The following is a 13,267-nucleotide window of genomic DNA, read 5'->3' on the forward strand; positions in this document are numbered from 1 at the left end:
GGAAGTGCAAATCATAGAAAGAATAACTGTACCCCAAACAAGAGGAGCTATAAAATTGAGATATTTTGTACAATGGTCTGCATTCTCCTTCATATGATCCAAATATTTTCATTAATTTATTCTTATTCAACCTGGCCCTAAAACCATTTCAAATAATGAGAGTTGCAGACCTAAAAGTAGACTCCTCTACTTTTGCTTCCTTTTTACTCAGTTGGATAATTGCTGATGTCTGTATGATAGTAACATGATGGCTATTAAAAGGATGGTGGACATAAATGAAATACACGACAGCCATAGCAATATTTCCTTATATTTTAAAGGAACAGTAAACAAACAAAAGTTCTCTATACTTCTGCATCTTCTATTTTAGTATTTAAATGTATTATAAAACCATTCAAAGGATATAAATACTGTATTTTTTCATGTTTGGAAAGATCTTTAAAGGAGTTAATTAAAACAGTAACTTTTCTTGAGTAAAACAAATACCAAATTAAATAACAATGCAATTATTGAATAAACAGTATCACACATTCTTATTCCATTTCTAAAGATGTATAACATTTTTTTAAAAACTTAATTCTTTGCAAAAAAAAAAAAATATTGAAAGTGCAAATCTCTAGAAAACTAAAAACAGAAACAACTGAGGAAAATGTAAGTCTTACTTTCTCCCCAATATTCCAATATACAGTAGTGGCCAAAATTATGAAAACCTTTTGGGGAAAGTGTACAGTAGAAATGCCACCTTTGGTTAAGTTTCCACCATTTTTTCTTCTAATTTCTTTATAACTGTAGCCTTGTTCACTTAATAATACTATTTTAAATCGCTTTCTGGGCAATTAGTCAAATATTTGCTCCATTACTTTAACTTTATTACATTTTACAAACTCACTAAATAAGGGGTGTCAAACTCAATTTCATTGAGGGCCACATCAGCATTGCAGTTACCCTTGAGGGGCCAGGTGGGTGTGGCCTACTGGTTGGGTGTGGCCTACTGGGTGGGCATGGCCAGCTCTACATCGTTCGCGTCAAGGGTGCCTATGGGGGCTGGGCAGGAATGGGACAGATCTGAGGGTCTCTGGCAGAAGGAGATGGGACTGGGGCAAGTGCCAAGGCATGGTCCACTGGAGGAGCCTCACTGATCCTCTCAGGCCATGTGTGTGTGTGTCGGGGTGGGGGGCTGGACGGTGGTGCAGAGGTCAAATGCCCAGCCTAGCCCTCAAGCACCCACAGCACTAAGCCCACCCCCACTTCCCCAAGAGGGTGCCCAGCTGCTGTGCTTGCTCTCCTTAGCCAGGTTGCTCATGATGGGTCCTCTCCATGTGAAGAGACCTGGTTTTGTATCCAAAGCTTCCTTAGCAATAGGATGGGAGACCACCCAGGTTAGGCCAGGAGGAGGGGGGAAGGGGATGGTGAAAGGGCAGCAGGGAAGGACTAAGGCAGGACTTCCCTCAGACCCTCCCTCCCTCTTTCCTTCCTTCCCTTCCTCCTTCCTTCCTTCCTTCCTTCCTTCCTTCCTTCCTTCCAACAGTGATGGGAAAATATTTGAGATGAGGGAGAGAGAAAAACAGGAAAGAAACGCAGCTGGGGAAGTATCATCCTTCATGAGGAATAAAGAAATGCACCATCGCTTGGAAGTGGCCAGCACATGGCCCTCTCCTCACAGCACCGAGAGGCTGAGCCAGTGGCACAAACCTGAAGAGAAGCACAACGCTGCCCAGCCCCTAGCCTGCCCGAAGTAGGCAGGGCCATGTGCTGGCCACGTCCAGGTGATGGTGCATTTCTTCATTCCTCACAAAGGGTGATGCCTCCCCAGCGTGCACCCAAGGGGCAGGGCTGATGCGGCAGGGGCCAGTCCCTCACTGTTTCCAGATGGCCTTGTGGAGCTAAGACTGAATGTATTTCAGCATAGATGACCACCACAAAATTGTACATTGGCTCCTGGCCGGCCTATTCTCACTTTAACAGATACAAATAAAAGAGATGGGCAAATTTTCATTTTTCATTTAGTTGCATAATTCTGCACACACAGATATTCTTCTAAGAAAGCCAAATCCTCACTTTTACTTTCTTAAATATTCAGGTTTGAGGTTTATTAACATTTTGGATTGACTGAGAGCACTGTAGTTGTTCAATAAGAAAATTAATCCTCTAAAATACAACTTGCCTAATAATTGTGCACAGTGTATATATAGGGCTTTCTTCACATCTTATTTTTTTCTGCCACTGCAAATTACCTCTACAGGGAGTGCAGAATTATTAGGCAAATGAGTATTTTGACCACATCATCCTCTTTATGCATGTTGTCTTACTCCAAGCTGTATAGGCTCGAAAGCCTACTACCAATTAAGCATATTAGGTGATGTGCATCTCTGTAATGAGAAGGGGTGTGGTCTAATGACATCAACACCCTGTATCAGGTGTGCATAATTATTAGGCAACTTCCTTTCCTTTGGCAAAATGGGTCAAAAGAAGGACTTGACAGGCTCAGAAAAGTCAAAAATAGTGAGATATCTTGCAGAGGGATGCAGCACTCTTAAAATTGCAAAGCTTCTGAAGCGTGATCATCGAACAATCAAGCGTTTCATTCAAAATAGTCAACAGGGTCGCAAGAAGCGTGTGGAGAAACCAAGGCGCAAAATAACTGCCCATGAACTGAGAAAAGTCAAGCGTGCAGCTGCCAAGATGCCACTTGCCACCAGTTTGGCCATATTTCAGAGCTGCAACATCACTGGAGTGCCCAAAAGCACAAGGTGTGCAATACTCAGAGACATGGCCAAGGTAAGAAAGGCTGAAAGACGACCACCACTGAACAAGACACACAAGCTGAAACGTCAAGACTGGGCCAAGAAATATCTCAAGACTGATTTTTCTAAGGTTTTATGGACTGATGAAATGAGAGTGAGTCTTGATGGGCCAGATGGATGGGCCCGTGGCTGGATTGGTAAAGGGCAGAGAGCTCCAGTCCGACTCAGACGCCAGCAAGGTGGAGGTGGAGTACTGGTTTGGGCTGGTATCATCAAAGATGAGCTTGTGGGGCCTTTTCGGGTTGAGGATGGAGTCAAGCTCAACTCCCAGTCCTACTGCCAGTTTCTGGAAGACACCTTCTTCAAGCAGTGGTACAGGAAGAAGTCTGCATCCTTCAAGAAAAACATGATTTTCATGCAGGACAATGCTCCATCACACGCGTCCAAGTACTCCACAGCGTGGCTGGCAAGAAAGGGTATAAAAGAAGGAAATCTAATGACATGGCCTCCTTGTTCACCTGATCTGAACCCCATTGAGAACCTCTGGTCCATCATCTAATGTGAGATTTACAAGGAGGGAAAACAGTACACCTCTCTGAACAGTGTCTGGGAGGCTGTGGTTGCTGCTGCACGCAATGTTGATGGTGAACAGATCAAAACACTGACAGAATCCATGGATGGCAGGCTTTTGAGTGTCCTTGCAAAGAAAGGTGGCTATATTGGTCACTGATTTGTTTTTGTTATGTTTTTGAATGTCAGAAATGTATATTTGTGAATGTTGAGATGTTATATTGGTTTCACTGGTAAAAATAAATAATTGAAATGGGTATATATTTGTTTTTTGTTAAGTTGCCTAATAATTATGCACAGTAATAGTCACCTGCACACACAGATATCCCCCTAAAATAGCTATAACTAAAAACAAACTAAAAACTACTTCCAAAAATATTCAGCTTTGATATTAATGAGTTTTTTGGGTTCATTGAGAACATGGTTGTTGTTCAATAATAAAATTAATCCTCAAAAATACAACTTGCCTAATAATTCTGCACTCCCTGTATAGTCCTTGTGATCTCTGAGCTTAGTTGTTTTCTTGCACACATTTCATTATCAAACTAGGTAACATCATCAGTGTTGATGTTACCTAGTTTGGAAAGGAAATGTCTATATGAAAATAACAAACTCAGAAAAAACCAAGGAACTCACAGTTCAACCTGTGAGTTACAAATATTCTCTTCTAAATTACCTGTACTTTAGAACAGCGTTTCCCAACCTTAGGAACTTGAAGATGCGTGGACTTCAACTCCCAGAATTCCCCAGCCAGCATAGCTGGCTGGGGAATTCTGGGAGTTGAAGTCCACGCATCTTCAAGTTCCTAAAGGTTGGGAAACGCTGCTTTAGAATACCATAGATCCAATGACAGATGTACTTTCATTTGCCTGATTTGTAAAATCAAAATTTGGCTGCTACCAATATACTGCTACTGTATTCTAGGACAGCTCTGTATCCTTTACTAAATGAAAAATTACATCTTTTAAAAGCTTTTTTAAATTATACCTTTATTATTTTTTTATAAAAATTTTTTTTTATAAAATTAATTTTATAAATTATTCGAAGTGAACATATTACTCCTTTCTCCTCTTATTTTCCCCACACCAACAACCCTGTGAATTGAGTTGAGCTGAAAGAGACTGGCCTAAAGTCACCCAGCTGGCTTTCATGCCTAAGGCGAGACTAAAACTCGTAGTCTTCTAATTTCTAGCATGGTGCCTTAAACACTAGATCAAACTGGCTCTCTTTTATTCCAAGCCATACCAGAACAACCAAATAGGCATTAATTTCACAGAAGGAAGTTTAAGAAACATCCTTTCAAGCTTATAGTAGTTCATACAGCTTTCGTATGTAAAAAAAAGAAGATACTCACATTAAGCCTATCAAATAAATCATCTTCTGGCTGCTTATTCTCCATGAATAACTGAAGATTCTTAAATACCTGAAAAGTAATCACAAAGGACAGAAACATGAAGCAAAGACACAAGAGACTCTACTGGCATGACATGACACTATCCTCACTATATTACCTATACCATAATAATATAGTTGCTGGACATGCACTGTTTGCTAAGCAATGACATGGACTGTTCGGTTTTGGCTGCAAGTGCAAACTCAGGTACTGAGGTTTGTAAATCAAGATTTATGGCCTACATAATGTGTACAACCAATCATGGCCATGCAAACCATAATCAGATACGTGACATCAGATTTTGAGTCCCTTTATCTGCAGTGTGCTAGTTATGTTGGTAATATGTAACAAAAGTTATCCGGCTATTATTTCAATACTAATAAATTTCCCAATTCACAACAGAATTCTAAAGGTGAATCAATGTATTGGAGCCTATTGTCTAAGATAGGCATGTCAAACTCGCGACGTCACGTGACATCGTGCGATGTATTGGAACTTTTTCCCATTGCCGAAAATGGGATGGGCGCAGTTTCTCCATGACGCTCTGGCCCGTGGGCCAGCAGTTTGACACCCCTGGTCTAAGAGGGCAGATGAAAGCATTTGTTTTTATTTGGTAATAAATAAAGAGGGAGTAATCATAAGGAATATGAGAGTTTAAATTTAAAATTTAAAAATACTAAAGGTAGGAATATTGAAGGTCAGTGTTTATGACTGCAAACAATTATTATCCATGCTCAACAGAAAAATGTGATATTATTATTATTATTTGATGGAGACCAACCACAGCAAAGTGATTCTGCCTCTGTCACTTTTTGAGGATTTCCCAAAATCAAAGCTATAGCACTGTGCATGCTGAACTTGATGAAATATTGACCCAATCAAGTGTAATAAATACTTGAAGAGCAACCAAAAGATAAAAATTTAAAAGATAAAGTTACCCAATATGCAGATTTCTTTAGAAGAGTCCCTTACCCTTTTCTCAACAGGTACTTTGTTATAGTATCTTATGGAGTCTTTTCCAAGGAAATCAAATTCTACTACATATTCCTGACCATCTAATTCTGGATGCAAATTAATATGTTCCACACGGAGGGAGCAACAGCCCACTGTGTCAGCAGTCTCCCCTTCTTCTTTCTCATTGCCAGCTCTCAGAGCAAGCTACAAATATTGAATAGTGAGACAGAAAAAGAGGTCAGTTTAAACAGACAGAAACATTTTAATCATGTAACACATTGATCAGCAGGCTACTTCACTAAGCTAAGAAGTTATTTATTTGAACTTTCAGAGTGAGATTTAAGGTATCTGCAAATTCATTAGAAGGATTACGCTAATTAAAAGTTATGCATATTTAGATTACTTGGATCCACGAGCACTTTAGATAAACATGGAAACTGATGTAAATAAGATAAGCACAACATAGGGTTACTAGCAGAGATATTTCTACTGTTTTTCATTCTTTAATTACAGACTGTTACTGCAGAATATTCTACAGTATACACCTCTGATCCTGCAAAACAAAAAGCCAAATTATTTGTGTGGGGACATTCTAGTAAAAGTAGGCAGAGCTTTATCTGAACAGTCGATTTGTCAGATGAGGTTGCCTATCCCAGCTTTACAAGATAATAATTTTTTTTCTATTTAAATTCCTTCCTGTCATTTTTCAAGGATTTCTCCAGTTACCTGTTAAATCTTTTTTATACCCAAGTTGTACAAAGTTGGATTCAGGAGTTTATTTATACAAAAAAGAATCTAAAAGTCAGAATCTCACTTTGTCAATGAAGTACAATGCCACAGCTCTTTGCCGCACTTTCATCTCTTTGGATTTCCAGTCTTCTCGATATTGATTTCGAATCCTATCAACGCATTTCTTTAATCTCCGAGCTGTCTCGTATTTCTGCCAGTCTTTCTCACCCTACCACGAAAATCACAGGGAATGTTTTCATTTATTTTGATCAAAGAGGACTTAATTTTTGATTGATACTTCTGATTTCAGAAGGGAAAAGCAGTTTTAAAAAGATACAATAATTTCTCTTTTTAAAAAAAGTCTGGTTTGGATATTCATAATGCAATATCTTTTTTCCCAAAAGCATATTAGTCATGACAGAAATAGTCTAGACACAAAATGGTACCTTGATTCTAGAGCTGGGATTCAACATGATGTACTTAATAGATCCTTGAATATTCTCAGTCCATGATACCAGCCAGGTTACTTTGTTATCATGCCGAATCTCTTTCCATTTATGTCCAGGAGGAGGGGAAGGGACTTTAGAATCCCTAGGCAGGAAAAACACAAATATATTTCAAAACAGGAAAATTCATAAGGAAGCTATAGAATATCACCAAGCAAATTAATTGTTCAGCAAGATTCAGGCAATGAACAGTGGCACCATAACAACTACTACAGACACTATTTCATGTTATTTTATTTATATCCCGCTTTTATTATTTTTAGGGACTCAGTGGCTCAGTGGGTTAGGACGCTGAGCTTGTCGATCAGATGGTCGGTAGTTTGGCGGGTCGAATCCCAAGTGCCATGTAAGAGTGAGCGCCTGTTACTCGTCCCAGCTTCTGCCAACCTAGCAGTTCGAAAGCACGAAAAAATGCAAGTAGAAAAATAGGGACCTCTACGGTGGGAAGGTAACAGCGTTCCGTGCACCTTTGGCATCTAGTCATGCCAGCCACATGACCACGGAGACGTCTTTGGACAAGCGCTGGCTCTTCGGCTTTGAAACGGAGATGAGCACCAGCCCCTAGAGTCGGAAACGACTAGCACGCATGTGCGGGGGAACCTTTACCTTTTATTATTTTTATCAGTAACTCAAGGCGGTAAACATATCTAATACTCCCTATTTTCCCCACAACCACTATCCTGTGAAGTGGCTGGGCTGACAGTGACTGGCCCAGTCCCCTACCTGGCTTTAATACCTGAGGGGGCTTCTTCAGCTGCGTCTGGATGGTAGGGGAATGGGAAAATTCCCGCACCATCCAGTCAGAGGTTAAGAAGTTTCTTGGATGAGAAGTGAAATGTCCTCAAAGAAAAACAAGAAAGTCCAGTCGCCTCGTGAAAAAGTATCTTTGAGATAACTGTGACCTGGATGACTGAGAATCTCCATAGACATTAAGTGGGCATTGACACTCACAGTCTCTTGGTTTCCAGTCTGGTGCCTTAACCATTAGACCAGACTGGCTTATTATTATGGTTAGTCACACAGTTGGAGTTTCTATAGAGTCCTTCCCAAAGACCTAGGATGGGCAGATGTTATCTGATTATTAATATTATTATTATTATGAGCATTTCATTCAATTTGGTTGCCGCTTGCAACTCTGGATGAATTAACATCCAATAATCGTGGACCCTAATGCCTAATAATCAGACAAGCTTGAACATTTGAATCCCAACTTTATACATTCATGAATAGGTTTATAAATGAGAATTTATTCTGAGCAAAACTGACAGGCTGAGCTTATAAATAGCACAAAGCCACTAATGTGGTAAATCAGGTCATTATCACTTATTCAACAAACAATATGAACTTTGCCAGTAAGCCACAATTTTAAGCAAATTAGCACAACTTTATGGCCAATTTCTACAAAATTAGTCTAACTGGCTTCTCTCACTGCAAGGAATTCATTTTCTCCAAGGCAGCACAGAAGCCAATCAAATGTAAGAGGGATAGATCACACTGTGTCCTTCTTTGCCTGCCCATCATTATTTGCCTCAATAAAATTGAATTGTAAATTTAAAAAAACCTAGATGATAAATAGTGCATTGCAGTATAGTTTTGAAGACAATAAATCAAATGATGTTGAAAATTCAGGCTCACGACAACTTTGTCCTGATACCTCTCATTTTGCTCCATATCCAGTGCTATCCATTCCTATCCTCCCACCCTTTAAATTTGTTAAATTATGGGTAAAATGCTGCTTCTCAGACATAAACCTACTAATGATTGTTATGTTTTTCTGCAATGGGTCTTAGACTGCATTAGGTCTTGAAACAAAGAATTTCCAGCAGATCAAACCTTGCCAGTATCTTGAGTATGAAAAAATCCTATTTTTATACTAAGCCACGAACTTCATTAGGGCTTGTCATGCTGTCTACATAGCCTATGAAAAATGTCTATCCTAGGAAAATATGACTGGCTCCCACTTCCCCAGTATTTAGGAAGAAGAATGCGAAACTATGTCTCTTTTGACCTATTATACTAATTTTGTCTTGATTTTAGTGCATATTTTAACTGTATGGATTTTTTTATTTTTTATATTTTATAAGCTGTCAAGAGTGTATATAGCAGCAGAAAGGCAGTTTGCATATTAGAAAAGACTGCCTATGTGTCCCAACATAAGCTGATCTGAATTTTCTACAGAAAAAATAAGATGTAAATATAACCACTTCCAGTTGACCTGAGTATGCATTTCACACTACATTAAAGAAAAACATACATACATACTAATGGCATGATATTGTTTTATGTATTTTAAACAATTGGCATTATCTGATAAAATGCACTGGTTTTCCTCTTGTAGGAAAAGTTATGGATAGAACCAACTTGAGTGAGATGCTATCTGAGTGAAAAGCCTGTATTTAACTGCTGTTCTCTCTAATCAGAACTCTTTCCTAGAAATATGCAAGGTCTCCCATCCTCACTTGCTACAATTGATGATGATGTCTTCAGGCATTATTCGTCGCTTCAGCATGCCCATTTTGGGATGGTTACCACGCCCTCTGAAGAGACCTGGAGGCTCAATCTTAAAGTTGGCAATTCTTTCCTTATGATTATCCATGACACAATAACCATATTCTTTTAATAACCGCTCATTCTCTTCTTTAATTTTCTAGAGGGACACACACACAAAGATAAAAAAATTATAACATATCCAAAGCCGCTGTATCAATTATTCAGATCAAATAAATTAACTAGCTGTTGTGTTTAGCAGGTTCCCAAGCACAGGATTCTTAGTGCAAGTGCAGTACAAGAAAACAGCTACTGTATGCCATTTGGTCTATACATCATAGAAAGGGCTTGAAAATTTATCAGCAAGATCATCTGAGTGCCTTATAACCATTGTATGCACACTTACCTCAAGAAATCGCATACAGATACACCAATACGTGAATCCCATTTAGTTCAGTGGGTTTATTCAGATAGGTAGCTCATAGTGTGCCCTCATATACTAATCTAGGGCTAAACCTGAATGAACATAAATTTAGCATCATCTAAGATAAATTTTCTTCACTCTCCCCAGTTTTCAGGCTTCCTTGTTCAAAACAAGAAGTGCTGTGTATGGTGTGTTATTGGTGGTACTGAAAAAAGTGTTCAAACTACAGGTATCCCATATTGTTATCCTGACTGACCCACCTAAGCACCCCAATTTTATTCCTAACAAGATAATCTATGATTCAATCATCAATCTGTAAGATTGCTTATGCTTTTGTATATAATACAGAACCAGTTATTTCAGATCATTTTTTTAAAAAGAGAAATAAATAGGAATGTAAGACAATGGCCTAGTAGATATCAAGTAATGGGTGTTACAAGATAGCAGTTTAGGCCGATATATTTTCCTCATCGGATTCCACTTTGCCATATCCTTCCCTTTCTGTGATCATGTAGCAAGAGAATGAAAGGATTTTGCTTCCATTTTTTAAAGTATCACTTTATGTAGTGCCTGTCTTGCAATCATAATCCTGGACAGCAAATACTGGATAAAAATGAACAGAACAAAAAAAATACCAAAAAACATCAACATAATAGTGCAGTAGCACATGAGAGTAAACTCAACTCCCATAATAATGTCAGAAAAAACCTACAATTGACAGGCTCTATACCTGGGGGAACACCCAGATCTTCAAGGATTTATGAAATGCCCACAAGGTAAGGGCCAAATGAATCTCAAAGGATATGTTATTCCAAAGGGCAGATGCTGCTAAGGAGAAGGCCTACCTCCTGGATCTTCCTAGATGGAACTGCTTAACAGATGGTCCAAAAGCATTCCTACCCTTCCAGATCTAATGGGCTGTGCAGAAATAATTGGGGAAAGGTATTCTGCAGCGTCTCAGGGGGTTGGGAGTGGGGGGCACTGTTTTACAGTGGTTCTCTTCCTACCTCCTGGGCCGCTCGCAGTCGGTGTTGACGGGAGGGCAGAGGTCCACCCCGAGGCCTCTCGTTTGTGGAGTTCCTCAGGGGTCGGTCCTCTCTCCCCTCTTGTTCAACATCTATATGAAGCCGCTGGGTGAGCTCATTCGTGGTTTTGGGGTGGGGTATCATCAGTATGCTGATGATACCCAGCTTTTTCTTTCCACCCTGAACCAACCCAGTGATGCCCTCAATGTGATGTCCCATTGCCTGGAGGCGGTCCGGGTTTGGATGGGGAGAAACAGGCTTCGTCTCAATCCTGCCAAGACTGAGTGGCTGTGCATACTGGCATCTCAGACTAACCAATCTTTTCCATCGTTAACTATGGGGGGTGAGGTGTTACCCCTCCCCGCTGATAGGGCCCGCAACTTGGGCGTCCTCCTGGATTCACGGCTCAGTTTGGAAGATCATATAGGAGCCGTGGCCAGGGGGGCTTTTGCCCAGGTTCACCTGGTGCGCCAGTTACGGGCCTATCTGGACCGATATGCCCTACGCACAGTCACCCATGAGCTCGTGACCTCCCGGCTAGACTACTGCAATGCTTTCTACATGGGGCTGCCCCTGAGGACCACTCGGAGGCTTCAGCTGGTGCAGAATGCAGCCGCGCGAGTTGTGATGGGAGTCTCCCAATACTCCCATGTAACACCTCTTCTCCGCGAGCTGCATTGGCTTCCAGATGCCCTCCGGGTGAGATTCAAGGTGCTGGTGATGACCTATAAAGCCCTAAATGGCATGGGCCCGGATTATCTAAGGGAGCACCTGCTGCCAGCGTCAATTTCCCATCGTCCTGTGCGCTCCCACAGGGAGGGCCTCCTCAGGGTACCACCGGTCAAGGATTGCCGACGGGCGATCCCCAGGGGGAGGGCGTTCTCTGTGGGTGCGCCTGCCCTATGGAATCAACTGCCAACGGAACTCCGGACTGCCCCCGACCTTCATTCATTTCGCCAGGACCTAAAAACCTGGCTCTTTGAGCTATCTGATCTGGACTGAAGGGTTTAATGTTTTTAAATTGTGATTTTAATTTTTGCGGCTAGACTTAATTTAATTTTAATTTTAAATTGTATTGTTTTTAAATTTTGCCTTGTAAACCGCCCTGAGTCCTTTGGGAGTAGGGCGGTATATAAACCGAATTAATAAATAATAAATAATAATAAAATAAATAAATTCTTATAAATAACCTGAACCAATGACACGAATGGCTTTGTAAGTTATAAAAAAGCACCTTCAAGTGCATCCAGAATCCTATGGAATCCTATGGAATCATAACATAGGCATATTGTGGTTAATCTATTGTAGTATGGCTGTGCCGCCACATTCTAGCCAAGTGGTCTTTAAGGACAGCTCCATGTATAGTGCATTACAGTAAGGCAGGGGTGTCCGCGCCCACCCTATTGCCCCCAATGGCAAAACAGTCCTGATACGTTGCACAACGTCACGTGACATCGTGAGTGTGACATGTCTGGAGTAAGGCATAAGCAATGTAATGTCTTCTGGTCCAAACTAGTCACAAGACCAATATGTACAAAATCCTTTGGGACCATAATTACCATGTATTCCTTAAACAAGACCTGTGAATCTAGGAGGACCCCTAAATTTTGCATGATTTCTGACTGGTGCAGCCCCACTAAGAACTAAGTATAATGGAAATAAAGATACTTATAAAATCTGATATACTGAGAACATGCAATATAGCTGGAGAGCATTCCAATTATGACTTCTATTTTTCAAGGTTAACATTTTTAGAGCCTAATCCTAAATAAAAATACCTGCTTTTCTTCCTTGGTCATTTGCTTTCTAGCTTCTGTTTGGGCCTTGAAATACTGACTCATATGACCAAAGTCACATTTGCTGAGGCTGGTGATAGTTCCCTTTTCTTCTGGAGTCATTTCCTGCAAGAAGAAAAACAGAATAAAGTATTATTAGTTAAATGAGATAAATAAAATAAAATAAAATAAATGAATATAGTTGTTTATTATATTTATATCCTGTCTTTCCTCCATGAGCTAGGGTTTGACTTGAATGTCAAAGTAGAAGTAGGCATATAGTAACAAAAATCAGCATCTCTTTGGACATTTCTAGAAATCATGTTAATTTTAATAGCAAAGACTTTTTAAGAAAGCTAACAAGAAACAATGTTGCTGTCAGTAACTAGCACCTAGTTTCCTTCTAAATTGAACTACACTACTAAAAGGCATGAGAAAGCAGTGTTTTAGCTTTTATAAATTTAGGTTTTATAATCATATAAATGAAACTGGATTCCATGCTTTAAGGTTCTATTAGAGCAGAGTTCCCCAACCTTTCTGGCTTTGTGGACTTGGGGAGGGGGGGAGATAGGTCTGTGTGAATGGCAGGCAAATGGAGTATGTGTGCATGCCCGCTGCTCACAGAAGTGTGTATGTGCATGTGTGCGCGCTCGCCCACCA

The 13,267-nt window shown here is 40.2% G+C and overlaps 1 protein-coding gene across 3 annotated transcripts in view; it reads right to left on the minus strand.

The window, feature by feature from the left end:
- The window catches only part of TOP1 (DNA topoisomerase I), a 60,824-nt gene that overhangs the window by 11,287 nt on the left and 36,270 nt on the right, over window positions 1-13,267 (minus strand). For all 3 annotated transcript variants that reach the window (XR_014492128.1, XM_083359726.1, XM_083359727.1), the window contains 6 exons: window positions 12,611-12,733; window positions 9,356-9,543; window positions 6,837-6,981; window positions 6,476-6,619; window positions 5,680-5,865; window positions 4,669-4,737 (listed from right to left, as the gene is read on the minus strand). Coding sequence is in view for 2 of the 3 variants with exons in the window: in XM_083359726.1 (XP_083215852.1) it covers window positions 4,669-4,737; window positions 5,680-5,865; window positions 6,476-6,619; window positions 6,837-6,981; window positions 9,356-9,543; window positions 12,611-12,733 (855 nt within the window). In the remaining variant the exon portion in view is untranslated. The remainder of the gene's footprint in view (window positions 1-4,668; window positions 4,738-5,679; window positions 5,866-6,475; window positions 6,620-6,836; window positions 6,982-9,355; window positions 9,544-12,610; window positions 12,734-13,267) is intronic.

The sequence above is a fragment of the Vipera ursinii genome (assembly GCF_947247035.1).
Source record: "Vipera ursinii genome assembly, chromosome: 3".
NCBI lineage: Eukaryota > Metazoa > Chordata > Lepidosauria > Squamata > Viperidae > Vipera > Vipera ursinii.